Genomic DNA, 25714 nt, shown 5'->3' with positions numbered 1-25714 from the left:
AAAGTTGGGTTTTGAGGCAGGGTCAGTTTTCAATTTGGGGCTTCAAGCCTAATTTCCAATAAGGGTTAGGGTTTTTTAAGTTTTTGACGTTTAAAGTCAGTTTGGTTGTGACACTCAAGTTAGGCTATCAAAGTTCCAAGTCAGGAGGGTTAAGTTTGCCAATAAGGGTTTCAAGTCAGCCTGAAGGTTAGCGGGGCGTTAGCATGCAGCAAACGTGTAATACAGCCTGGATATGTTTGTGGCATCTTCTGAAGTCTTTTCGTCTCCGCAAGGCGTCCAAGCCGGCGACGAGATCCTGCTTCTGAACGGCAAGCCGGCCGCTGCCCTGCAGATGGACGACATGCGGGCGGCATTCGCCTGCCAGGCCTTGACACTGAGCGTGGGTGCCGTACCCCGCCTGGACCCCGCCGACCTATGCCCGCTGCCGCCACCCCGACGCTCCGACGCCGAGCCAGCCGCCTTCGCTACGGACATCTTCTCACAGAGTCATGGTCAGGAGTTCTCTCAAAATGCTTTGAAAATGCATCAAAATGTAGTCGTTTATTTGAGGGATGGCGTTTATTTGATGTCATTTAACACCACAAAGCTAATTGACGCTAAAGTTGCACACAGAGGTAGCTGCTGTTTCAGTTAGCAAAAATACTTCCAAGATTATGTTTAAATTAGGGTTTGAAGACGAGATTAGGGTTTCAGGTTCAGATTGTGGATCTAATTTCAATTATATTCCATGTGTACTCGTGTATAAGTGAGACGTTTAATTTCTCTGACCTTCTTAATGTGCCTTCCAGATGGTCTCTTGAAAGCGACGTGGCAGTTAATGCTAATTAGATACCTGTCCTCTTCATCCACGCACAAGGGCACCGATTGTTATTCTTTCTTTTTTGATTTCATAATTAGCATGCAGGGCACTCATGAATATTCAGGAGATGCTGTCACATGTCAGGACAGACGGGGGGGTAAACACTCCAGCTGGAAGTTATTTACTCATTACAAGCAACGATGAAGCCCAAAAGCATGAAATTGTAGCTGATGAAGGCCTTAATTGCCCCCCCCCCCAAAAAAAAAATAAATAAAAATAAAGATGTCACATGCACAGTGTAATATTTTTCTGTGTTGGTTCCATAGAGGACATCCTGGACGACGTGCCGGGCCTGACTGTAGATGACAGCTTGGACGAGGGAGTGACACAGAGTCCTGGGGATCCTCCCGAAGAGAAGATCTATGCGCAGAAGGTACGAAATGTATAGCCCATTTCACACAGATTACGTGAACGTGTCCGCTGATGCCTAAAACCACACCTGGCTCCATCTAGCATCATTCTTAAACATAGATGTTTGAGAAAAATGCAAAAATAAAGTTCATAACCCACCATCATGCCGGTACAACGAGGCGCTCTACTGTAAAGCAGGCTCACAGGCCTAAACCCCATTTTATGTCCAAAAGGGGATTTCTAAAATCTACCCCCGCCCGCCGGGCACTGCATTTCTCAGTGTGAAGTGCATGCACTCACAGCTAACAACGAGGCACTCTAAAGTGGGAAAATCCTGGCCCTTATACTGAATGCCGAGTTAGACTTGTTTTTTCGCCCCTATTTTCCGTTTTGGCGTTATCATATTTCTCACAGTGACGTGCGCACACTCACTGCTGACAATAAGGCGCTGACAGACAGGTGTGAGACGAGCGTATGATTTAGCAATCAAGCGGCCGTCGCCTCTCATCAGCGCGTCGGCATTGTGACGATTGTTGCTAGCAGAATAGCGGCAGACCTCTTTCCCTCTTTCCCCGGATACGCTTGTCACCTCGGTCCCCTCTGTCACCATGGTGACAGCGCTTACCTCACGGCGCTTTTTCTAAACGAGCCTGTTGAAAGGTTAAATGTGAGAGGATGAAGGAAAAAAACAAATGCTGCGCTATGCCTGTGTTAGCATGCTAAAACTAACAGTTGTGTTTAAATGAGATTTTAAAATTCTTGAGCCTCCCCCTTAACTGCTCATTGGCATAAAGGATTTAGGAATTTGGATGCTGTCTTGTCAACACAAACACAAAATCCTGGCAACATACTTCCGCCCCTCCAATCTCTCCCGTCCCTGCTTTGTCTCACCTCATGTCACCCGGCGGCAAACGCGGGACTGTTTTTAATTATCCCGACACTGTCGTCGCTTCATTGTGTCATTTAGCGCAGACAAAACGAGTGTCTCGAGCGACGACGAGCTTCATTATTTTAGACAAAAGCGTCACCGCCGCCTACAAATGTGATAACCAGGGAGATAGGAGGAGGGGTGAAGGGAAAAAAAAGGGGGGGGGGGGGCACTTGGGATAACAGCAATCATGAAGATGATGATAGTGCTGATTGTCATCGTTCCCAGAGGAGAAAAAGTCAGTCTGCTTGTCATTTCTATACTTTTACCTGCAGGCTTTTGAAATGAAAAATGTAACAGACATTCTTTAACTCGAATCTCACTTTGATTATTTTTATTTATTTATTTATTTATTTTTCCCAAGAGAGACTTTGATTATTTAAAAAAAAAATTTTTTAATCACTCTCATGCCCAAATCATGCATGATAATTTTAATGTCACAGTATGTCCACTAGAGGGAGTTCTGTCTTCATGAATGAATTTTGCTGCACAAAATGTTCAAAAACTGCCAGGTAGTCTCTGTTATCCAAAATAGTGATCCAAGTTTATTTTTTGATTTTTTCTTATTTGATTTTGTCAACCACTTTAACAATGCCACACTCAAAAATAAACACAACTGAAATATTAAAAAAAAAAAAAAAAAAAAAGGGTGGGGGGAGATTTTGTATGACTATTTTGTAAAACATTCGAGTCAATGAGAAAAACCAGTTACCCAATTACAATGTGATCAAAGTGGCTTCAAAAAAATGTCTTTGTCATCTTCATCAAGTGCGCACTTGTTGTGAGCGAACGTTTACATATTTAATACACGTCAAGCCAAGAGCTGGCATATGTTATGCGTACCTAATCTCTGTTTATCCCACTTTTCGCTGGCGGGCTCAGCGATGGCGACAGGTTGGCGCTTGCTTCCAAGCTCCTCCCTTCAAACTGTACTGCTTCCACGCACACACAAACACGCACTCGTTCCATAGCCGCAGGGTGTGAAAAGATGCGCGGGACCTGCTTGTGGGATAAGGTAACACTGTCAAAGGCTCTCAATTGATGAGTTTACCTGTTTCATTTCACACATAGCTTAATGTGCAGCTTTTGTCGCAATATTCGTTTTTAAACGGGTGGTCCGCCTACTGCCCATTATGCTAATGAGCTGTCACAGAGAACCTCACACACATGTGTGCATCAGTCAGTTGGAATTAAGGCGTGCCTTTGTGATTACGTAAACCACGTGTGTGTGTGGGTGCGTGCGTGTGTGTGTGGGTGTGGGTGTGTGTGTGTGTGTGTGGACCAGGTGTGGTCTGTGCAGGTTGTGTAGACTTTGGAATGAAAGTGCGCAGGTCGTGAAAGAAGCAAAACCTCCACCAAGGAAAGTATAATTTACAGTTTGTTAGTTTTCAAATGAGGTTGTGCAAAAAATGAGTGAACGGCCCTCCGGAAATGTTTCTGGAGAAGGTGGGTAAGGGGTTAAGGGGAAAAAGTGGCATTTATGGAGCAGCTCTGGAATGGGATTGTTAAGGGACATTCCTAATTAAATATTATAGAGACAATTTACACATACAAAGAAAATTATTCCCTCCACCAAGGCAGTTATCATTGCCGTTGATTTGTCTGTTAGCAGGGTTATGCAAAAATGAGTACGGACTAGAAATGTTTCTGTGATGGGTCAGGGAAAACTGTCATTTTTGGTGCAGGTCTGGAATGGGATTTTTTTTCCCACGATGGTTGGTGTGACAATGGGATTATGCAAAAGCGACCAATTGGACCCCTGGGAAAGTTTCTGTGTGACGACGGGTCAAGGGAAAAACATCTTTTTTTTATGCAGGTCTGGAAAGGGGACTATTTTCTCAGTGCGTAACATAATGACATGAATTAAACGTAATGTAGGATACCTCCACCAAGCAACTTGTCTCTTCTTTACTTTGTTGTACAAAACGACTAAATGGTCGTCTGGAAAACTTTGTGGTAAAGCAGCGTGACGGGTCAAGGGAAATGTATTTTTTGGGGTGACTTTGCAGCTGCGGGAAACTAAATGACACACGTTAGTGCTGATCCAATCAATCTTTGATCTGGTTTGTTGTTGCCGTCAGTCGTGCTTGCATAAGCAAGTGAGCGTATGCGCTTCCTTCCTTTCCCTCCTCCCTTCTGCCTCCTCCTCCTCAGTTTCTCAACTCACGGAGAGGCTTCTGCTTCTTCTCGACTTGCTTGCTGCACCTCGCAGTGGGACCGGGTTTTCCTTTTGTCGCTGCCAGATTTGAATGCTTTTGGGACTTTTGGGGGTTTTTTTGGGCTCCCCCTGGACGGATGTTTCAGACGTATTCCGAGCGTCAGCATGTCCGTCTTCAGGACATCCGAGAGGAGGACGAGGGTGGGCTCTAAGTGGGCGTCCAAGTTGGTCCGTGATGTTTTTCACCTGGTGAGCTGCACTTTTTGTTGATGGTTATATGACGATGATGCATTATTGTTAGCCGGGCATGTGTTAGCACGTCGCTAATTGGGTGCAGAAGCTCGCGGTGTCTCTGTGTCGCGCCCACTTTTGTGTCTGCGCTACCATCCATCTGTCACTCACTTGAGGGAGTCATACACTTTGGTGTAGTCTTCAATTGAGGGAGGCATTCTCTGTGACCTCACCTAAGGAAGTCTTTATTTTAGACTTAAAGGGGGTCGTACGCTTTGGTCAGATCCCACGTGATGGAGGCATACATTCTTGTTTATGAGCTCACTTAACGCTGTTTTCAACTTTAGTTAAGGAAGTCATACATGCTTGTTTCAATCCTTTTTAAACGGGTTTTTGACCTCACTTAAGGGAGCCATACACTGCTTGTGTAAATGTGTTAAAGAATGGTATGCACGCCACTGTAGTCCTTTTTAAGGGAGTCATACACACTGCTTTCGACCTCAAGGGAGTCATTCACTAATTTAGACCTCACGCGAGTGATACACTGCTTTAAGTTGTTTAACGATGTTTATACACTCCATTGTAGGCCTTGTTCAAGGGAGGCATACACACTAGGGAGTTTCGGTATTAACAAATTAAGACCTCACTCAAGGGAGTCATACACTGCTTTAAACATTGGTTAAGAATATTATACTCTCTGCTGAAGGGCCTCCTTTAAGGGAGACATACACACTGCTTTGGACATTAAAAGTCATTCGCAAATTTAGACGTCACACACTGGTATCATCACTGCTTCCGACCTACGACCTAGCTTAAGGGATTCATACGCTCTGATGTAGACCTCACTTAAGGGTGCCCTACTCTTAGGTTTAGACCTTATTAAATGGATTCATACACTCTGATATATGCCTTGTTGAAGGGAGTGATACACTCTGGCTTCACTCGTCTCACTTAAGGGAGATATACATAGTCTTGCCGATTTAGGTTGACTGTTATTTGTGGTTTAGTCGCGGAGGAACAACACGGGATGCATGGAAGATCCCTATCTGTGTGTGTGTGTGTTTATGTACGCGTCCAGATGTGTCAGTGCTGCCAAACGGGTTTGAACGCCACCACGGAAAACGGGCTTTGTCGTTGTCGTGCCGCGGACGAGCGACGAGGCGTGCAATGTGCTTGGACGGGTCTGTTCCCGCCTCCGCAGCCCGTCTGTCACTCTTAATTGTACCCCGCCTGGATACATCGCATTAAATGCTCTACACAATTTGTACAAAGGTCAATGTTGACACTCTGGTTTTGGCCATATTTAATGGAGTCATACACTTCTGACTTAAACCTCACTTAAGGTATCATACGTGCTAATATACACCTTGTCTAAGGGTGTCATACTTTAGTTAAAGCCTTATTTAAGAGAATCATACACTGCTTTAGATGTTGCATAAGGGGTTCATACACTGGTTTAACAGTATCATACGCTTAAAGGAGTCATACACTGCTTTAGCTGTTGTCATACTTCTCATTTAGATTTTGCTTTAAGGAATTTTATGTGCTCTAATGTATGCCTTTTTAAGGGTGTAAGGGTGCATGTTTTTTGTTTTCGACATTTTTGCCCTCGCTCGTACTGAACATGAGAGCTTCTTCCCTCAGAACACCGAGCAGTCGTCGTCCTTCCACCACCGCAGCCACCACGACGCTCCCAAGTGCCCGATGTCGTTTTCCTCGTCCTCCTCGTCTTCCTCATCATCCCTGTCCCCCAGCCCGGTGTCGGCCCTGCCGCCGACCTACGCTCAGCGTCAGCTCTCGCACGCCGACAAGCTGCGCAAAGTCATCAGCGAGCTGGTAGACACGGAGAAGACTTACGTCAAAGTCCGTGGTGACTCATCCCCGTATGCTCTCACTCCGCATTCATTGTTGCGCCGTCTGAGCTTGTTCCTCCTCGTCTGTGCAGGACCTGCGTTGTCTCATCGATTGCTACCTGATGCCTCTGCAGAAGGAAAGCTTCCTCACGCAGGACGAGGTAAGATGCTCTCCATCGGAACCACACCCGGACCGTGGTCATGTTCTTGACCTCCGTTCTGGTCTGTCCTAGCTGGACATTCTGTTCGGCAACCTGGGCGAGATGGTGGACTTCCAGGTAGAGTTTCTGAGAACGCTGGAAGATGGAATCAGACTGGTGCCCAATCTGGATAGACTGGAAAGAGTGGAACAGTTCAAGGTGACGATAAAAACTGTGGTTTAGTTTTGGAGTCATACACTGATTTGCATCTCTCCAGGGAGTTGTAAGCTGTGGTTTATACCCAGTTAAAGGAGTCATTCACTGTCATTTAGACCTCATTTAAGTGTAAGAGTCATACACTGGTTTTGATCTTGTTAAGAGAATAATACACTCTGGGTTTTAATCTTTTGTAAGGGAACCATACAGACCTCACTCAAGGGAGTCATGTGCACTGGTTTAGAATTTGCTTAAGCTTGGCTAAGAAAGGAATGAACATGGTTTTTGATTTTCCTTAAAGAGAATCATACACACTAATTAAGACCTAATTAAATTTAGACCTTACATAAGGGGGTTACACACTGCTATGGGACCTTGAAGGAGTCTTACACTGGTTTAAACCTATCCTAAGGGAATCATACACCCTGTTTTAGAACCCGCTAAAATCTAAACTATGGGATATATCTCACTTCAAGGAGTCATGCTCTCTTTTTAACCTCTCCTAAGGGAGTCATACAGTACGGGTTTGATATCACTTATTGGGTTTGATATCATTTATGCAAGTGTAAATAGCCATGCATTCTGCTTTAGACAAGGCTTCAGGGAGTCATACATGATTTAAACGTTTCTTAAGAATGTCATACACTCAGGTTTTGACCCTAATCAAGGGATTCATATCATCTACTTAAGGGAACCATACATGGTGGTCTAGACCTCGCTTAAGGGAGTCATACGCTTGTTTTGGCAGAAAGTGCTTTTCTCCTTGGGCGGCTCGTTCCTTTACTACGCCGACCGCTTCAAGATCTACAGCGCCTTCTGCGCCAGCCACACAAAGGTGCCCAAGGTGCTCGCCAAAGGTAAACGCGGCTTGACCAACCTGAAATTAGTCTCCGGTTTTGAACGTCAACATGAAAAGTGTTGTGATGTGTCATCCAGCGAAAACGGACCCGGACTTCAAGGCCTTCCTGTCCGAGCGCAACCCCAAGCAGCAGCACTCGTCCACGCTGGAGTCGTACCTCATCAAGCCCATCCAGAGGGTCCTTAAGTATCCTCTGCTCCTCAGGGAGCTCTTTTCCCTCACGGACCCCGACAGCGATGAGCACTACCACCTGGACAGTGAGATTCAACACACACTGCTTTACTGACCTTACTTAAAGGAGTCATACGCTTTGCTTTAGACGTCAATATACACCTGAGTGTGGACCCCACTTGAGGAATAAGGTTTAGGGTTAGTTTAAACCAGACTTGAGGGAGTTATTGTTAGATTTCCATTGAGGGGGTCATGCACTCTGCTATAAATCTTGCTTAAGGGAGTCATACATTTTGTTTAAGCCTTACTTTCAGGATTCTTACTCTGATTTAGACCTTGTTTGGGGTAGTCATGCACTTTGCGTTAGACCCGGCTAAAAGTAGTCATACACTCTGATTTAGACCTCATTTCAGAAAGTCATACATTGGTTTTGACCTTCATTAAGGGAGTCATACACTGTGGTTCAGATCTTGCTTTAAGGGTATCATTCGCATTGTTTTAAAGCTCACTTAAGACAGTCAACACTTGTTCACTTCCTACTTGAGTGTGTCCTTCACTGCTCTTAGACATCGTCTAAAGGAATCATACATACAGGTTTATCCCCTACTTAGGGAGCTGCTCCTCAAGGGAATTTTATTCTATTGGTCTCACTTAAGGCATCAGACACATTGGTTTAAAACTCAGGTAAGGGAGTCATAATTTAGACCTCATTTAAGGGAGTCATACACTTGATTTAGACGTCTTAAGGTTGTCCTACAAAGCTAGTTTAAAATAAATCGTATTCTGTGGTTTAGCATTTGCTTAAAGGAGTTCTGCAAACTTTACAGTTTAAGGGAGTCAGACTCATCTAGATTTTGATGAAGGGAGCCTTACATGACGTGAGTTTTCTTTTTCTTATTTTTTTCCCCCAGTGGCCATGAAGGCGATGAACAAGGTAGCGAGTCACATCAATGAGATGCAAAAGCTGCACGAGGAGTTCGGCGCCGTGTTCGATCAGCTCATCAGCGAGCAGAAGGAGGTGGGCGACCTCTCCATGGGGGATCTGCTATTGCACTCCAGCGTGGTCTGGATCAACCCCCCGGCCTCTTTGGGAAAGAGCAAGAAAGACCCGGAATTGGCCGCATTTGGTAAGCGTCTACACAATACACACCTTGGATTGACTTACACATACTTGATGTGTGTTGTTATATAAACAGTGGAGTACCACAGGGCGCCCTTCTAGGTCCACTCACCCAACTTTTATGTTAAAGGTTATTTATTGAACGTAATTATCCGCACTAAACTGCTGTGTGGGCTCATTGGCTTAAAAAGAACCCACAAATTATTACTATTAATTATTATATATATATATATATATATATATATATATATATATATATATATATATATATATATATATATATATATATATATATATATATATATATTTTTTTACATTTAATATTTAAATTTACATTTAAAGGATATTTATTAAACATAATTACCACCACTAAACTGCTGTGTCTGGGCCCATAGGCTTAAAAAAAACGTTTACTATAAATTATCATTATTCATTATTATAACAAAAAAAAAAGAATTGCTTTTTAATTTTAATTTAAATGTCGTATTTAAATTTATATTTAAAGGATATGTATTGATTGTAATTACCCACACTAAACTGTTGTGTCTGGGCTCTGGCTTTAAAAAATTTTTTTTACAATTATTATATTGAAAAAAAAAATTGCAACAATGGCCTTGTAATAGTCACCTGCCCTGACAACATGAATGTTAACAGAAATGTTCCATAGTGTTTGCAATAGAAACAAGAACTTTGTATAATATGTCATTAGATCTTTGCACTGCATTTTTATCACGTCGTAAAATCCTCTTGTCAATTGCCCTCTTTTATTGTCTTGCAGCGTGCTGGGCTTTGCTTCAGAGAATTAATATTGCAACTATTACATAATCACATCAAAAAAGGGGATTGTCCTGGCATAGCCCAGTGAAAGAGGATTTATCTCAACATGACGTCATTGTTTATTATTATTATTATGATTTTTGTCTTAGTGTTCAAGACTGCTGTGGTGTTTGTGTACAAAGACTCGTCCAAGCACCGAAAGAAAGTGGTGAGGATGCTTTGTTAATTTTCCAGTCAAAATGAGGTGAACTCCAGTGCCCCCTGTTGCTTTATGAATGTACTACACGCTCCTCCTCTTCAGGGTTCCTCTCACCGAGCGTCAATGAACGACGACCATCGGGATCCCTTTCGATTCCGTCACATGATCGCCACCCACTCACTGCAAGTCCGCGCCCTTGCAAGTACGCTAACACTAAGTTACATTATCATCCCCTGATTGTTTTGACTACAATTAGTGGGAAAATAGATTATAGACTACAATTAACTTTTTTGTTTTTTTGGGGGGTAGCAAGTTACAATTTTTTCTTTGTCTTGTGTGTGTGTGTGTGTGCATAGACTCTGAATGCTCGGCCGTTTGTGAAATAGTTCACACCAGGTCGGAATCCGAGGGGCGACCCGAGAGAACGTTCCAGTTGTGCTGCAGGTCAGATTATTATTATTATTTTTTTTAAACTTTAGGCTAATTTAGGACTCTTACAATGGAGGTTATTTCTGTTTCTTTAGTCCTATATTGATTTATATTATGCAGTTACTAGTTATTGTATTACTATTACTATTGTTTACTTTTATCAAAATGTGTTTGTTTTTACCTTGCAATATTGTATGTATTTGTTATTTTGTTTTATACGTTCATTTGTATAGTTATGTATTCACTGCTTATGTAACTTTAATTTTTCTATATTTAAACTACATCAAAATTAGTTGTATGTTTCCATTTTTTTAATTGTATGTAAAATCTAAATTAAATGTAAACATTTAATTTATACAATGAAAAATATTCAAATATTTGTTGCCATTACTTTTACTATTTGTTTTTATTTTGTATTCATTCATTTCATTTAGATTCATTCATTCATTTTATTTTTATGTCCTTATTTATTCATTATTTTATTTGTTGTATGTTTTTTTGTCAAAAAGATTTATACCCTTTTATTGGAAATTTGTTACTTTGTTTTTAGGAAGGAACAACTTTTTTTTTTTAACAAAGAATTACAATTAATTTAGTAATTTAAAAAGTAATTATTGTTTTTATTCAATAAGCTCCTTCTTAGATCGTATTATAAGTTTTTATAAGTTTTATTTATTAGTTGCACAAAATGAATGTCAATTGAAAGTAATTCCGTAATAACGACGACGTCCATTTTTTTGTTCATTTTTGTGTTCAGTTCGGTGGAGAGCAAGAAGGATCTGCTGAAGGCGGTGCACTCCATCCTCAGGGAGAAGCAACGAAGGCAGCTGCTCAAGACCGAGTCGCTTCCCCTCAGCCAGCAGTACGTCCCCTTTGGGGGAAAGCGACTCTGCGCCCTTAAGGGGGCGCAGAGGCCCGCCATCAACCGAGCAGGTGAACCCAAGAATAATAATAAGTTGTATTTTTATGACATTCAAATCAACCGCTGATGTAACGCTCAGCATAAGACTCATCACTTGGGACAAGCAAGTGACAGCTAATCAGTGTAAAAAATGGCCTGATACTGTCAAGTTAGCAGCAATTATACAAAAATAGGAATAAATACAAATAAAGTGTCAATGGTCCTAAATAAGAATATAATTAAAGTTCATTGTTCTTTAATTTTTTTTTTACAAAAATAAAAATAAACTACTGGCCGATTCCTATTCAGCTATTGGCAAAGGAACAAAAACAGGAAGTAGCATACCTACCAAAATAAAAGCTGTCTCTAAACTTCCTGTGTTGTATTTTTAGCTTCAGCTCCGTCCCGCACTCTGGCTCGCAGGAAGTTGCTACGAAACCGCTTCACCATCGACACGGACCTAGTCTTGGACACGGACCCGGTCTTCAACAACAACAACCACCATCGGAACTCGGACCCGGCCGCGACGCCCCCCAGGGCCCCCTCGCCATCGCCATCCCGGCGCTCGCCCGCGCCTTCCGACATGTGGCTGGAGCAGCAGTTCGACCTGCGGCCGTACGAGGACAGCGTCAAGGTGAAGGAGACGGACATTTTGAGCGACGACGACGAGTACTGCAAGTCGCGGCGCGGCGCGGGGGCGCCGGCGCAGACCGCCGAACTAGACGCCAAGATGGACGCCATGGAGATACGTGGCGTGCTGAAGGCGTGTGCGGCGCAGCGGGGTCCCGAGCGCGACGCCGTCTGGGTGCGCAGGGACGACTTTGGCTGCAACAGCGACGTCTTCTGACGCGACCGCTCGCCTGTCCTGCCCGCCAATCACGCTGGCCAGTTTGTTAAGTACACCTGCGTCCATGCAAATGTGCGATTTCCCCTCCGTGAGGATCATTGATGAGCCCCTATTTATTTTTATTTTTTATTTTTTTTTTAGGGGAAGTCAAGTTGATTTTTTTGGGGTCGCTTCTATGCGCCCCCATTATTCTAAACAAGGTATTCTGATTGTGTTTGTTGAATATGAATTAAGCAGAAAAGGTTGCCTTTTTGCTCCATGTCAGGGAGCAGCCATTTTGTCTTGAGCTGCCACTGTCCACTGAAAAGGACATCACAGTGCCTAAGGGCTGAGCTTGCGGACGTCACATAACCAAATCTAGAAGACAGGTGAGCCTTGACGGCCATTACTTGATCCCTTGGGCATTGTGATGTAATTTTCAGTCAATAGCAAATGGCAGTACAGTGCAAAATGGCCGCCCCCAGAGATGGATAAAAACGTCCGGCTTTTTCTGCTTAAATTAATATTCCACAAACGCAATATTAATCATCATTCTGATTTTTGACTAGTGGGGCTGCATAGAGCATATTACTGCAATTTTATCTTGACTGCACAAAATGGCAGACATTCAAATATTGTGATGTTTTTCCCAACACTCTGGCAAGAACCCATTATCAAAGGATAGACCCCAAATCCGCTATTTAGCAGTAAGAATCCTATTGGTTGATGACCCAGGTAGCTGAGATTCAAGACAATCTCCATTCAAAGCTTCTAGACTAGAACCCGTCCACAGGATACCAGCAAATAACCCTATTGATTTTTAGCGCTACAAGATGACTTATTTTTAGGGCCCTAAAGTCTATTTTTCCACACAAAACCTTTGAACTCGTCTATTTTTATGACTCTAGGATTCTTGGGGGGTTAGCACTCAAGGGCTGCGTGCCGTTCACTTTTACCTGCAGGAGGTTCTCGGCCGCTGTTGATGGACTGCGTGGTCAGGATGTTTGTATTTATAAGACCCAAATGCTCACTTTTTATATAAAATCTTTGTTAAAAAAAAAAAAGATAGTTGGAATCAACTTTATTGCCTTTCTGCTTTCATTGTTTACAACAGTCTGTTCTACAGTGTTAACACACACTTTAACACCACTCAACGTCCAGTTTGAATTAGTTTGCCATCTTAGTGTAAAGTGTATAAACAGGAAGTTGATACCCGCCAAAATAAAGCAGACAGCACTACACCAATCATACAATGTGCTGCATCCATCAACCAACTATATATATTATACACCCCCCCCCCCCCTGTTCGTTTTGAGGCCTAAATTACATGAATGCCTCCATTGCTAATGCTACTGTGTGTCAACAATAACCCCCTTTGAAACCTCAGCAATTGTCCTAGTTTACTTGAAAGTCACCCCTGCAGTTGCTCCTCTTGTTCACCGGGCGCCGCTGTTTGACCGCTTGTCGTTTGAACTTGTGAACAAAATGACAACAGTCGCTGACAGTGAGTCGCTTTTGCTTGTAAGAGTTTTTAGTCTTTTTGTACAAATAATTGTGATGCAGTTTCGAGCATTTGAGTTTTGGTGAGGCACAATCACGCGTGTCCCCCTTTGATTCGTCTTTGTACTTTTGCTACACGACACGTGGAGTATTATCCTTTGTATTACGGCAACAACAATAAACTTTATACATTTACACTTTTCTGTGTACAAGGCTATTTTATTCTCGCTATATATATAGATAGATAGATAATCAGTTTTTATCTTTAAAAAAAACTTTAAACCCTACTATTTTTGGGGGGTTGTATTTTATTTATATTATGTGTATTTTTTTCAATTCATTTCGTGGAAGAAAAATGGCAGTTTCACTTCCTCTTTTTGGACGTCCACACAAATTCTCTCACGGTGTGTGCGTTTTTGTGGTTTGCAGGAAGTCATCCAGTTGTTATCGGACATCTGGCATTTAACCTGAAGATTATTCCAGCACATCTGCTGCTTAATCCCAAACACTAACAGGAGACAAACCATTCAAATTGTGATCGCAGGATATCATCACCTCACTGTGCTTGCCGTCAGTGGAAAGACAAATGTTGTTTTGCATACTATATTTGAAATGCCATTATTTCGTAATATCTTGATGAAGCTGATCATCAAGTCTCAAATTCGGTAGTTTATTTGGTCCCAAGGAAGAAGTCACTCTTTATTTTTTCTCATTTGTTAATTCTTTGTATACAGAATTTAGCATGTTTGCTAAAGCTAAATTTTATTTAGGCTCGTTTGACGATTTAGGTGTTTTTCTTATTTTGAAGGGGCTTTGCGGATGTTGCTGACTCTGTTTGCGTTAACAGTTTCTGTCGCTGATGATTCAGTGGGCGTCTGTGTTGACCCTTCGCCAATTTGTGGACTTTTCAAGACTTGATAAGGATTATGTTGGGCCGGGAATTGGGCTGACAGACATTTTGGACTTTGGACTGTATTCGTGCAGCTTCTTCTTTGGTTGTTTTAAAGTTGAAGTGATGGCGGTTGTGGAGGTGACCCGCATCATCATCATCATCGTCGGAGGGGGAGAGGAAGAACCTGGAGATAGTTCCAAATGCTGACTGCACGGTTCCGTCACCATGGACGCGATGAACCTGCTGGTTCTTGTGGTTCTGGTTCTGCTGGTACACACGTGGCTTGCTGAGGCTCAGGTTCTGCGTATTGGTGAGCTCACTTGTCGTTTGGGGTTCGAACCTGAGCGCGCCACTTCACTACATTATTAAAATGAATTGGTGAATAATATAAAAGCAAAGTAACGTTTTATTGTAATGTGAATCTACACTGTTTAAACAGTACACATTTCATACACAGTAGTTCTTTAAAAAAAAAATCAAATGCAGTGTTTTATTGTATTAAGTATTTAATATTTATGATAATAGTTTAGGGAAAATGTGCTAGTGTACTATTTTATTACAATACATTTGTATATTGTCTACTAACTCTCTTAATTGTTGTATTTATTACATATTTAGAATGTATCGTGTGTTTTTTGTTAACCATTTTACCGTTCATTATTTATAAATATTTTTTACATTGCAAATCTACTAATCATTTTTGTATTATTAATTAAAAAAATGCAAGTCAACTTAATTCATTATTTACTTTCTTGTTTTTAAATCAGCCAATTATAAAAAAATAAATAAAATAAAAAATACCCCAAAAAAGATTAAAACATAGTTTGATGCTAGGCGGCATCCTGGAGACGCGCGAGCGTGAGCTGGTGAGTTTGGACGAGTTGGCATTCAAGTTCGCCGTGAACAACATCAACAGGAACAAGACACTGATGCCCAACATCACGCTCACCTACGACATCCAACGCATCAACCCCAAAGACGGCTTTGAGGCCTCGCGCAGAGGTATTTGTTTTTTTTGTTTGTTTTTATTAATTAATTTTCCCTTTTTGATATGTCATTGTAACTGCTTCCATATATATTCCAACATATATTCATCCGAAAAGATGCCACCATCATCATCATAATTTTTGGCTAAGTGCTAAGTAACTAACAATTTAACAGGCTAGCAAGCTAATTAACACCTACCTAGCTTGTTAACCAACTGACAAACAAACTACTTACCAGACTGTCTAACTGACTACTTAGCTTGCTGACTAATTGTTTAGAAAGGTAACTAACCAATGATCTAAATTCCGAGTTAGTTAGCTAACTATCTAGATAATAACTAACAATCTGGATTGTAAAACAAAATCTTCTAAGTCTATTTGTATTTTTTTTATGTATAAAAGCACAATTACTGTAAATATAGCACAAGGACATGCAGAATTATTTTGTAGTATTGTTACACTGAAAGCGTCTTGACCGCTCGCTGTCATTCATTTTGTGTAGATTATTTTTCTTTTTCTTTGGTTTTGATCAGGGGCAGACGTAACAAATTTAATTTCTTCCTGTCCCCTTTCATTTCTTTTACTTTAAAGAGTGAAATCAAATTTGAGTTGAAAAAAGTGAATTGAATTCAACTAAAAGGTAACTACTTAGCAAGCTAACTACACAGCTATCTAGCTTCTAGTTGATTAGCAACATCCCTTGATCTAAACAGGGCAAAAAGGAGAAACTTTTAGTCTGCTCAATAACTACTTGCAAGGCTAACTGACTAGCTAATCAATGAATGTAGAAATTGTGCTGACTAGCTAACTAACTTACTAAGAATACACCGAAAGAGTAAAAGATAGTGACTGTACCATTCGCACCACTTGCTCATCTATGACTAATGACACTAAACTAACTAACCATCTTGCTAGTTATCCAGCTAACTCGTCCCTTTGCTTTTGTCTAGTGTGCGACCAGCTGTCATTGGGCGTGGTGGCCGTGTTCGGTCCGTCTCACAGCTCTTCCGTGAGTGCGGTTCAGTCCATCTGCAACGCTCTGGAAGTTCCGCACATCCAGACGCGGTGGAAGCATCCGTCGGTGGACAACCGGGACACCTTCTTCATCAACCTGTACCCCGAGTACAATGCGGTCGCCAAGGCCGTGCTGGACGTGGTCACCTTCTTCAAGTGGAAGAAGCTCACCGTCGTCTACCAGGACAGCACCGGTACGTAATGACATTTATACTAGCACTAACACAAACACATCACACATTAGACCGAAATTAGCCTGTTAGGTTTCTACTTAGAAGCCTAGCTAACTTGTTGACTATCTAACAAACCTGGCTCTCACTGTTAATGCTGGGTGGAGTTAAGAAAAAAAACTCTTGTGTTTTGTTGTGTAGGTCTGATGCGCATGCAGGAGTTGATCAAGGCTCCCGCCAAGCTGAACCTGAAGATGAAAATCCGCCAGCTGACGCCCGGCAACCAGGACGCCATGCCTCTGCTCAAAGAGCTCAAGAAGGACAAAGAGTTCTTCATCCTCTTTGACTGCTCCTACAGCATGGCCTCGGAACTACTCAAGCAGGTCTCTTCAAGCAAGTCTCACACTGTTACGGTGTTGTTTATTGTATTTGTGTATACTTAAATGTTTGGATATTGTTGTAATATGACAGCTTTCGTCCATGGGAATGATGACAGAGTACTATCACTTCTTCTTCACCACTTTGGTGAGTAACATGACATTTGGATGTCAAATATATATATACTGTAACTAACGACAGAGCTGCCTAACGAAGTAACCAACTGAGTAGCTGAATAATAAATAAATTGTGCAATGTTTGGTAAGCTAACTAACTAACTGACAGGCTAACTAAAAAACAAACAAACACACAAACAAAACAAGGTCGTGACTATCCAGACACACAATCTAGCGAGGTAACTAACAAATTAACTAACTAAAAATACCTCACCAACTATTTCAGTAGCAAGCAAGATAACCACTGTAACTAACTGATGCTAATGCTACTCCCTGCTTGGTGTAGGACTTGTTTGCGTTGGACCTAGAGCCGTACCGCTACAGCGGGGTCAACATGACGGGCTTCAGGCTGCTCAACGTCGACGACCCCTGGGTGGCCTCCACCTTGGAGAAGTGGGCCATGGAGAGGCTGCAGGGGCCCAAGCAAGATGGTGGACTTATGGATGGCGTCATGACCGTAAGAAAACACACTTAAGACTTCGACACACTGTGCTCTACCTATTACAAAGATGGGTACGTAGAATGTACTTTAAGTAGGAAGGAATGTACAGTGTTTGGAGGTGCGAGTCACTGAGTAATGATTTCATCATCAGTGTCCAAATGGTTTTGTGGTTGATTTCATGTCACAGACTGACGCAGCTCTGATGTACGACGCCGTGTTCCTGGTGTCTGTGGCGTCTCAGCGTGCTACTCAGATGACCGTCAGCTCTCTGCAGTGTCACAGACACAAGCCCTGGCGCTTTGGACCTCGATACATGAACCTCTTCAAAGAGGTACAGAACTCCAGGGACAACATTTTCACTCACTTTGACAACTGGGCAAACTGTAAACTACCAGACAAGCGGAAACAACTACCACTAAATCCACTAGCTAGCTCACTCTGTCATTACTTAACTAGCTAACTAACTAACCAATGGGCTACTTCAGCAAACTAATGAACTGCTTAGGGAACTAGACAACTAGCTAGCTAACTACTACAGCCAAGCAGACTAACTACTTTAGCAGACCAACTAATTACTTAATCCATCTTGGTGCCTAGCTAATTAACTACTTAGATAGCTAAGTAGCTAATTACTGTCAAAAACTCAAAATAACTAAGTGACTTCAACAGACTGTCCAACTGTCCAATTAGCAACCCAACTAACTAACTAACTAAGTAGGCTGAAATTTAGTACTTAGTTGGCTAAGTAAATAACCAACAGAGTAAGTAACTACTTCTCAGGATAACTAAACTACTAACTAACTAGCTAACTAACTACTTAGGAGTCAAGCTAATAGCTGAGCTAACAAAGTAACTACTTAGCAGACTAAATACTGGCCAAGCTAACTACTTACCTTGCTAGGTAGCTATCTTACAAAGCTACTAACTAACCCACTAACTAACTATTTTAACATGTATGTACGTGTAAAAGAAGTAAAATACCGTTGTGCTTCATTTCGTAGGCGCAGTGGGACGGCCTGACGGGCCACATTGTCCTCAACAAGAGTGACGGCCTGCGGCGGGAATTTGACTTGGACATCATCAGCCTGAAAGAGGACGGCAGCACCAGGGTGAGAGTGAGTGAGTGAGTGAGTGAGTGAGTGAGTGAGTGAGTGAGTGAGTGAGTGAGTGAGTGAGTGAGTGAGTGAATCAATCCACCTGCTCCCATGATGCATTGCACCTTGTTAGCGCTGCAATGCTAACTCATGTCTCCCATTGTGCACTCAGGGTGTCGGAGAGGACGTAAATCGCCTCACCAAAAGGTGGATGAAGGTATGTTCCCATATATGATTATATTCTTCCTGTACAAAATTACAAAAATGGAAATAAAAGACAGCAATAAATAATGAAGCAATTTGCCACATACTGAAGTCGGTACAATCTCACCTCCTTTTTGTGTGCGTGGTATAATCTAGAAAGTCAAGTGTGACTTGATGACATGTCAAGTGTGCTTGTTTAACGTACTTAGCGATAAGCGTTTATCGCATCAGTGACTTTGCTCTTTAGCGGCTGAGGGGGGATTTCAGGGTCCAGCTGTCACATGCCTGATCCATTCCGTGTGTGTGGATTACTGCTAGCATACGCTCATTCACAGCCTCGTAGGCCGACGGCATACACACAAAGTACTTTTACACTGAGGCGCTCAATGACATCATCAGCAAGTCATAACACTATTGATTGGTCAAGTTCAAATATATAGCGTCGACCAAATATCGCAAATACTGTTAGGGTGTATAATTGCCTGCCGAAGGGCATCAGGCCAGCAGAGACTATTGATACTTTTAAGAGGGTACCTTTCCTCACAGGGTTTCTCTGTGCCCTGCCATGTTTTTTGTGTGTGTGTGTGTGTGGGGGGGGGGGGGGTTCTTTTTATTGTATAATGGATGTTTTAATTGTTTAGCACCCTGAGTTGCATTTTAATGTATGTAAGGCGCTCTATAAATAAAGTTTCATTGATTGGTTGATTCGAATTTCGCCTCCCAACAGTTATTTGCATGAACTGCCACCTTGCACGATAGAAATAAGTCCACCTCTCTTCCCTCCAGATCGCCACATGGAACTCGGTGAAAGGAATCAACCTGATCGAGAAGTCAACACAGAACAACAACAACGTGACCGACTCGCTGGCCAACCGGACGCTGATCGTCACCACCATCCTGGTGAGGAAGAAGACCAGGGTGAGAGCGCAAGTCGGAGAGGACTGAATGCGGCCGGTTGGTCTTTTCAGGAGAACCCGTACGTGATGCATAAGAAGTCCGACAAGGACCTTGTCGGGAACGACCGCTTCGAGGGTTACTGCCTGGACCTCCTCAAGGAGCTGTCCAACATCTTGGGCTTCACCTACGAGGTCCGCCTGGTGGCCGACGGCAAGTACGGAGCCCAGAACGACAAAGGCGAGTGGAACGGCATGGTGCGAGAGCTCATCGACCACGTGAGGACACGACCGAATCCGCAGGGTTTTTGCATTGACCTGATAAACGTGATACCAGTTACCTTCGTAGGTGGCCGACCTGGCGGTGGCGCCGCTGACCATCACGTACGTGCGCGAGAAGGTGATCGACTTCTCCAAACCCTTCATGACGTTGGGCATCAGCATCCTGTACCGCAAGCCCAACGGCACCAACCCGGGCGTCTTCTCCTTCCTCAACCCGCTATCGCCCGATATCTGGATGTACGTCCTGCTGGCCTGCACCGGCGTCAGCTGCGTGCTCTTTGTCATCGCCAGGTAACTAATCACATTAGGTCACATGACATGACATTTCTCTAGGCGCTCTACTTATTGCTTTGTCCTTTGTCAGGTTTACCCCGTACGAGTGGTACAACCCGCATCCGTGCAACCCGTCGTCCACGTTGATCCAGAACAATTTCACCTTGCTTAACAGTTTCTGGTTCGGCGTTGGTGCACTCATGCGGCAAGGTAAACAGAAAACAACTAGCTAAAAGTAGCTAGCTAGTTAAGTAGGGGCATTTAGTTTAGGGTTAGTTATGATTGGCAGTGTTTAGCTCAGGGCTAATAATGTGGATTCGTATTTAGGTTATGGTTGCTAATGTTGGGTTAGTAGCCATTAGGTTAGGTTTATTTCCATTTGTACCATTTAGGTTAAGGTTATTTAGGGTTAGTAGCATTTAGGTTAAGGATATTAGCATGTATCTTAGAGTTAGTAGCATTTGGATTAGTTTGCATTTAGGATAAAGTTCTGATTAGCCTCTGTTTTAGAGTATCGGTCAGGTAAGTGTTAGTAGTGTTTAGGCTAAGGTTAATAGCATTTACTGCAGGTTAAGTTATTTGTCTTTAGGTTATGGTTAATGGATCTTAGGTTAGGGTAGATAAGTTTGGGTTGGTTGCATTAGAGTTGGGGTTAGCAGCATTTTGTCTGTGGTTATTAGCATTTAACTTAAGTTAGGGTTAGTTAGTTGTGTTTAGGTTATATTAGTAGTATTTTGTTATTGTTAGTAACATTTAGGTTGAGGTTAGTAGCCTTTAGGTTATGGTTAGTAGCATTTAGGTAATGGTTAGTTAGTTGTTTTTAGGCAAGGGTTAGTAGCTTTTGGTTAGTATTAGTAGACTTCAAGTTAGGGGTTAAGGGTTAATAACATTTAGGTTATCTTTAGTAATGTTAAGTAATGTTTATGTTTAGGTTAGTCGCGTCCAGGGGCCTCATTTATAAAACGGTGTGTGATAACCTGCGTACAAAAGTTCTTACGAACGAAACCCAAACTTCACGTATGCAGAAAAAAAAGAGATTTATAAAACCATGCGTAGACACACATACGCACACCTGCATGCAATTCCCCTTTATAAATGCCAAACGATCCCAATTGGTGTGTGTGTGTAGCAGATTCCACGCTGTTTTCTGCCCCAAGTCCGCCTATATTTGGAAAATGGATAAATAGATAAATGAGGCCCCAGGTATTGATTAATTAATTGATTAAGCAAATGTACTTCTGATGTGTTAAGCTGTTGTACTAGTAGTCGTAGTAGTACTAGTGGTTATCTTGTTGCAGGCTCTGAGCTGATGCCCAAGGCTTTGTCCACGCGTATCGTCGGGGGCATCTGGTGGTTCTTCACCCTGATCATCATCTCGTCCTACACGGCCAACCTGGCCGCTTTCCTCACCGTGGAGCGCATGGACGCGCCCATCGACTCGGCCGACGATCTAGCCAAGCAGACCCGGATTGAGTACGGGGCCGTGAGGGACGGCTCCACCATGACCTTCTTCAAGGTTTGCTTATTGTTTGTTGTCGCAGACTAGTGTTAGCATTTGGTTTAGGGTTAGTTATTAGCAGTTAGCTTAGGGTTAGTTGCATTTTCGGTTAATAAGGTTTGATCGATTTTAGCTTAAGGCGAGTTCAAGTTAGTTACATTTAGGTTAGGTTCACCTGGGCTGTTTGAGGGTTGAGTTCCCTGATTAAAGTAACATCAGCACTGCTTAGGGTTCAAAATGTCTGCCCAAAATTAAAAACAAAAGTCCTTGGTCTTAAAATCCTAATCTGATGCCAGGTATTTACCATCCTCAAATGTATATCGTACAAGGTGTCGACTCCCGGCCCAGCATGAGTGTCTCGAGCTGGGCTTTTGTTATCCCGTCGGATTGCAGCCTGCCGGATAAGACGCCGCCCGCCCGTGTTGACGGCTCCAACAAATTGAATCAGCCAGATGAGATTTAGAGCACAGCTGCCCTATTTTGTCTTAACACTCATACGCACACACACACACACACACACTTTAGTGCATGCGCTTGTGTGTTTATGTGCGACAGAAATCCAAGATCTCCACTTACGAGAAGATGTGGGCCTTCATGAGCAGCAGGAAGAACACGGCGCTGGTCAAGAACAACCGAGAGGGCATCACGCGCGTCCTCACCACCGACTACGCCATGCTGATGGAGTCCACCAGCATCGAGTACATCAGCCAGAGGAACTGCAACCTGACGCAAATCGGAGGACTCATCGACTCCAAGGGATATGGGGTGGGAACGCCCATTGGTGAGGAAACACCCGTCAATTTCAGTGTTTTAAATCTTGTCTTAAGGCCCACTTTTGTTCATTGGCTTTTAGTTCAGCATGAATTGTGTGGTCCTCGAGTTTTTTTGTGTTTTTTATTTTTATTTTTATTTATTTTTTATGTATTTTATTTAAAAAAATAAATACTATTTTTTATGTATTTTTTTAAATTTACTTATTGTATTTTAATATTTTCTTGACTGTTTTTTTTTTACAGTTGGTTTTACTAGATTTTAGAAACGCTTGTTTGTGAAATTTGCTATTGAAATAAAGTTTGGATTGGATTGGATTGGATTTTGGAAAATCCAGCACCTGAAGCTAGCCCCACTTAGCAACATCCTGTTTTATCCGTGCAGGCTCTCCATACAGAGACAAGGTGACCATCGCCATCCTGCAGCTGCAGGAGGAGGGCAAGCTGCACATGATGAAGGAGAAGTGGTGGCGAGGGAACGGATGCCCCGAGGAGGACAACAAGGAGGCCAACGCGTTGGGCGTGGAGAACATCGGCGGCATCTTCATCGTGCTCGCCGCCGGCCTGGTGCTGTCCGTCTTCGTGGCCATCGGCGAGTTCATCTACAAAGCCCGCCGCAACGCCGACATCGAGGAGGTGAGCCAGGTGCCACTTCCTGCCAATACAGGAAGTGTTCCGGTTAACAAGAGAATTTCTCCCTCTTGTTTCTTTGCATGCCCCGTCAGGCCTTCTGTTTCTTTTACGGGGTGCAGTCTCGACAGTTTCAGCGGCGCGGTTCCACTTCCTCCTCCGGCACGTCCTTGTCCACTGACCTGGAGAGTGGCAGGTTGCTCGGCGATGATACAGACTAACCATGGCAACTTGTTGTAAATAAGAGGTTTGTGAAACCTGGGAACTAATGTGCTAATCTTGGAATGCTTTCGGCCTGCTCCTTTTTGACATCCTTGTAGTCTACCACCCTGCTTTCACACTTTACTCTTGAAAACCTTTTTTTTTTTGGCCTACCATTCTATGCTCACATATTTGAACCTGTGTATGTTATTTAAATTTAGTAGAAATAAGACCATCTGTAGGACAAAGTTTGTTTTTGAAGAAGCCCGCAAATGGTAAAAATGAGCCTAAACTGTCGGCTTCAGAACAAAAAATGGTCGGCTTTGTGTGTCTTTTCGGGCATGGCTTTTTGAGACTTTTTTGTGGGTCTACTCATGACAGACAAGTCCACCAAATTTCATTTTGCTGAGTGAAAGTGGTATTGGAGGCTGAATTTTCAAAAAGGGGTTTGTGTTTTATGGTGAGTTTGTGTTGGCAGAATTTGACGTGCCACTGTGGCCACATTAACTCATTCAAACACAAAAACGTGTAAATGTGTTTTTTATTACTTTGTCCCTCGCGACCCAAAAATTTATTTATACGTTTTTAATGTGATTTTTTTTTAATGCAAGAGCATACAGAATGCTTTTGACATGAAGAGGTGGCTTAAAGCAATGGCAGTTATTACAAAAAACGGCCACCAGGTTGCAACAGAATATAAGAGATGAACCAGGGCCATGTTGCAACAAGCTCTTTTTGACAGTGTTTTCAACAGGAATGTGAATAATGATTAGCCATATTCTAATGATAATTGCTGCAAAACAGAAACATGTAGAAATCTACTTTTTTTTTTCCTGCTGAAAGAAAGGACTAATCTTTATTTTGGTAGGTTCCATGTTTTTATAGCAATAGAACACAATATTCTGTGGGCCATGCAAAAGCAGTCAAAATCCAGTATAAACAGCCGGGAGTGAAGGGGGTTGCTTCAGTGAAAATGATTGATATGTGTGTGTGTGTGTGTGTATATATATATATATATATATATATATATATATATATATATATATATATATATATATATATATATATATATGCAATGATGGAAATTCTTTATAATTTCGCTTTATTTATCTATCTAGGATACAAGGTTAAAATTTTATATAAATCGGACAAAATCTCAAGAATGAGTTTGCTTACCTTGTCCTTGTGTCTTTCAGTGTGTCTTTCTGGACGTTGATGGACAAAATGGCCACCTCCCTGCGGTGTTGCCCTGAGTCAACATGACATGGAGGACTCCAAACAAAAATTATTTTTTTGTCCATTTTTGTCTGAATTTTTCTGTCAATTGTGTTGATTTTTTTCCTCCTGTATTTTACATTTCAATGGTGATGATAGTCGTTCATTTTCCTGTGAATGTAGTTTAGCTGCAATTGGACAATTTAAAGTCACCTGACCAATCTATGACATCAATACACTACAACAAAAAAACAAAGTTGTGTGCGTTTGTGTTTCTCCACAGGATCCCACAGCAAATAAGTACACGTGTGTGTGAGAGTATTTCACCTGTGGTTGTATGAGAGGGGAAAAATCTGATGTGTATGAGAGGTAATCTTGTGTCCCTGGCGGCCTCTCACAGGTTAGTCTTCATCCCGACGGACTATTCTTAATCTCTTCATGTAATGATTTTTTTTGTTGAATGTATGCCATGCAGATTAATTCCGGGATTGAGCGTAATAACTCGGCCTGTAATCTCCCCGGCAGCACCGTCACGGCTGGCGGTGCATCAAAACTCCACGCGGCTGTATTTATTTTTTACTCCCCCACGCCCCCTCCCGTCGGGTTCTAATCCGTCATGAATGAGGGCAGGGATTACGCCGCTGACCTTGGCATTCAGCACGTCTGAGCGCGGCGCGATGACCTCACCTGAACGACACGCCGGCTATCTTGGGCCCCCCCCCCCCCGACGCGGCGCGTTAAAAAGCTTTTTGTGGCACTAAACAGCCGGCGCCGGCCAGATGAGGCGCTCGCGTTGTGAAAAGGTTTTATAGATAAACTGCCCACCCACAATGAGATGTTTATTACCTCCGCCAAGGAGTTTTTGTTTCTGTTTATGGGAAACACCAGCTGCTTAAATAAAGACGATAATAAAATAGGACTAAAGTACAGTTCGCTCTGTTATGAAACACAAGCAGCACAAGTAGGTTCATATTTATGATTATCATTAACATTTCAAGACTGAAATAAAAATGTCATTAAAATCAAGATCACTTTGATTTGATTTGATTTCTGGTCAAGTTTGTGCAGTCACTTGTTG

At 42.5% G+C, this 25714-nt stretch overlaps 2 protein-coding genes across 3 annotated transcripts in view; both read left to right on the top strand.

Annotated features, from left to right (window-relative positions):
• The window catches only part of LOC147160761 (rho guanine nucleotide exchange factor TIAM1-like), a 63908-nt gene extending 50190 nt beyond the window's left edge, over window positions 1–13718 (top strand). For both annotated transcript variants that reach the window (XM_086097867.1, XM_086097868.1), the window contains 13 exons: window positions 273–491; window positions 1126–1232; window positions 6172–6390; window positions 6473–6541; window positions 6614–6739; window positions 7485–7593; window positions 7673–7852; window positions 8678–8893; window positions 9813–9871; window positions 9965–10064; window positions 10219–10306; window positions 11049–11224; window positions 11585–13718. In XM_086097867.1, the coding sequence (XP_085953993.1) occupies window positions 273–491; window positions 1126–1232; window positions 6172–6390; window positions 6473–6541; window positions 6614–6739; window positions 7485–7593; window positions 7673–7852; window positions 8678–8893; window positions 9813–9871; window positions 9965–10064; window positions 10219–10306; window positions 11049–11224; window positions 11585–12039 (2123 nt within the window). In that variant the 3' untranslated portion in view covers window positions 12040–13718. The remainder of the gene's footprint in view (window positions 1–272; window positions 492–1125; window positions 1233–6171; window positions 6391–6472; window positions 6542–6613; window positions 6740–7484; window positions 7594–7672; window positions 7853–8677; window positions 8894–9812; window positions 9872–9964; window positions 10065–10218; window positions 10307–11048; window positions 11225–11584) is intronic.
• A 345-nt stretch (window positions 13719–14063) lies between these two features.
• Window positions 14064–24892, top strand: LOC147160760 (glutamate receptor ionotropic, kainate 1-like). Its single transcript, XM_086097869.1, has 18 exons — window positions 14064–14720; window positions 15245–15412; window positions 16347–16604; window positions 16782–16963; window positions 17052–17105; window positions 17421–17591; window positions 17764–17907; window positions 18578–18685; window positions 18843–18887; window positions 19661–19774; window positions 19843–20046; window positions 20117–20340; window positions 20414–20532; window positions 21621–21838; window positions 22376–22601; window positions 22976–23226; window positions 23316–23467; window positions 24618–24892. The coding sequence occupies exons 1-17, from the start codon at window positions 14636–14638 to the stop codon at window positions 23439–23441; spliced, it is 2697 nt and encodes an 898-aa protein (XP_085953995.1). The 5' UTR covers window positions 14064–14635; the 3' UTR covers window positions 23442–23467; window positions 24618–24892.
• The last annotated feature ends 822 nt before the right edge of the window (window positions 24893–25714 follow it).

The sequence above is a fragment of the Leptonotus elevatus genome, chromosome 16, assembly GCF_054856555.1.
Source record: "Leptonotus elevatus isolate MCC_2025b chromosome 16, RoL_Lele_1.0, whole genome shotgun sequence".
NCBI classification, from domain to species: Eukaryota; Metazoa; Chordata; class Actinopteri; order Syngnathiformes; family Syngnathidae; genus Leptonotus; species Leptonotus elevatus.
The sequence above is the reverse complement of the archived record's forward strand: the minus strand, read 5'-3'. Positions and strand labels throughout refer to the sequence as shown.

Coding starts and splice junctions, on each gene's coding strand:
- LOC147160760 (XM_086097869.1), top strand. CDS start 14,636: ATGGACGCGATGAACCTGCTGGTTCTTGTGGTTCTGGTTCTGCTGGTA. Junction 18,686..18,842: donor AAGAGGACGGCAGCACCAGG/GTGAGAGTGAGT, acceptor TTGTGCACTCAG/GGTGTCGGAGAGGACGTAAA. Junction 23,227..23,315: donor GCAACGCCGACATCGAGGAG/GTGAGCCAGGTG, acceptor ATGCCCCGTCAG/GCCTTCTGTTTCTTTTACGG.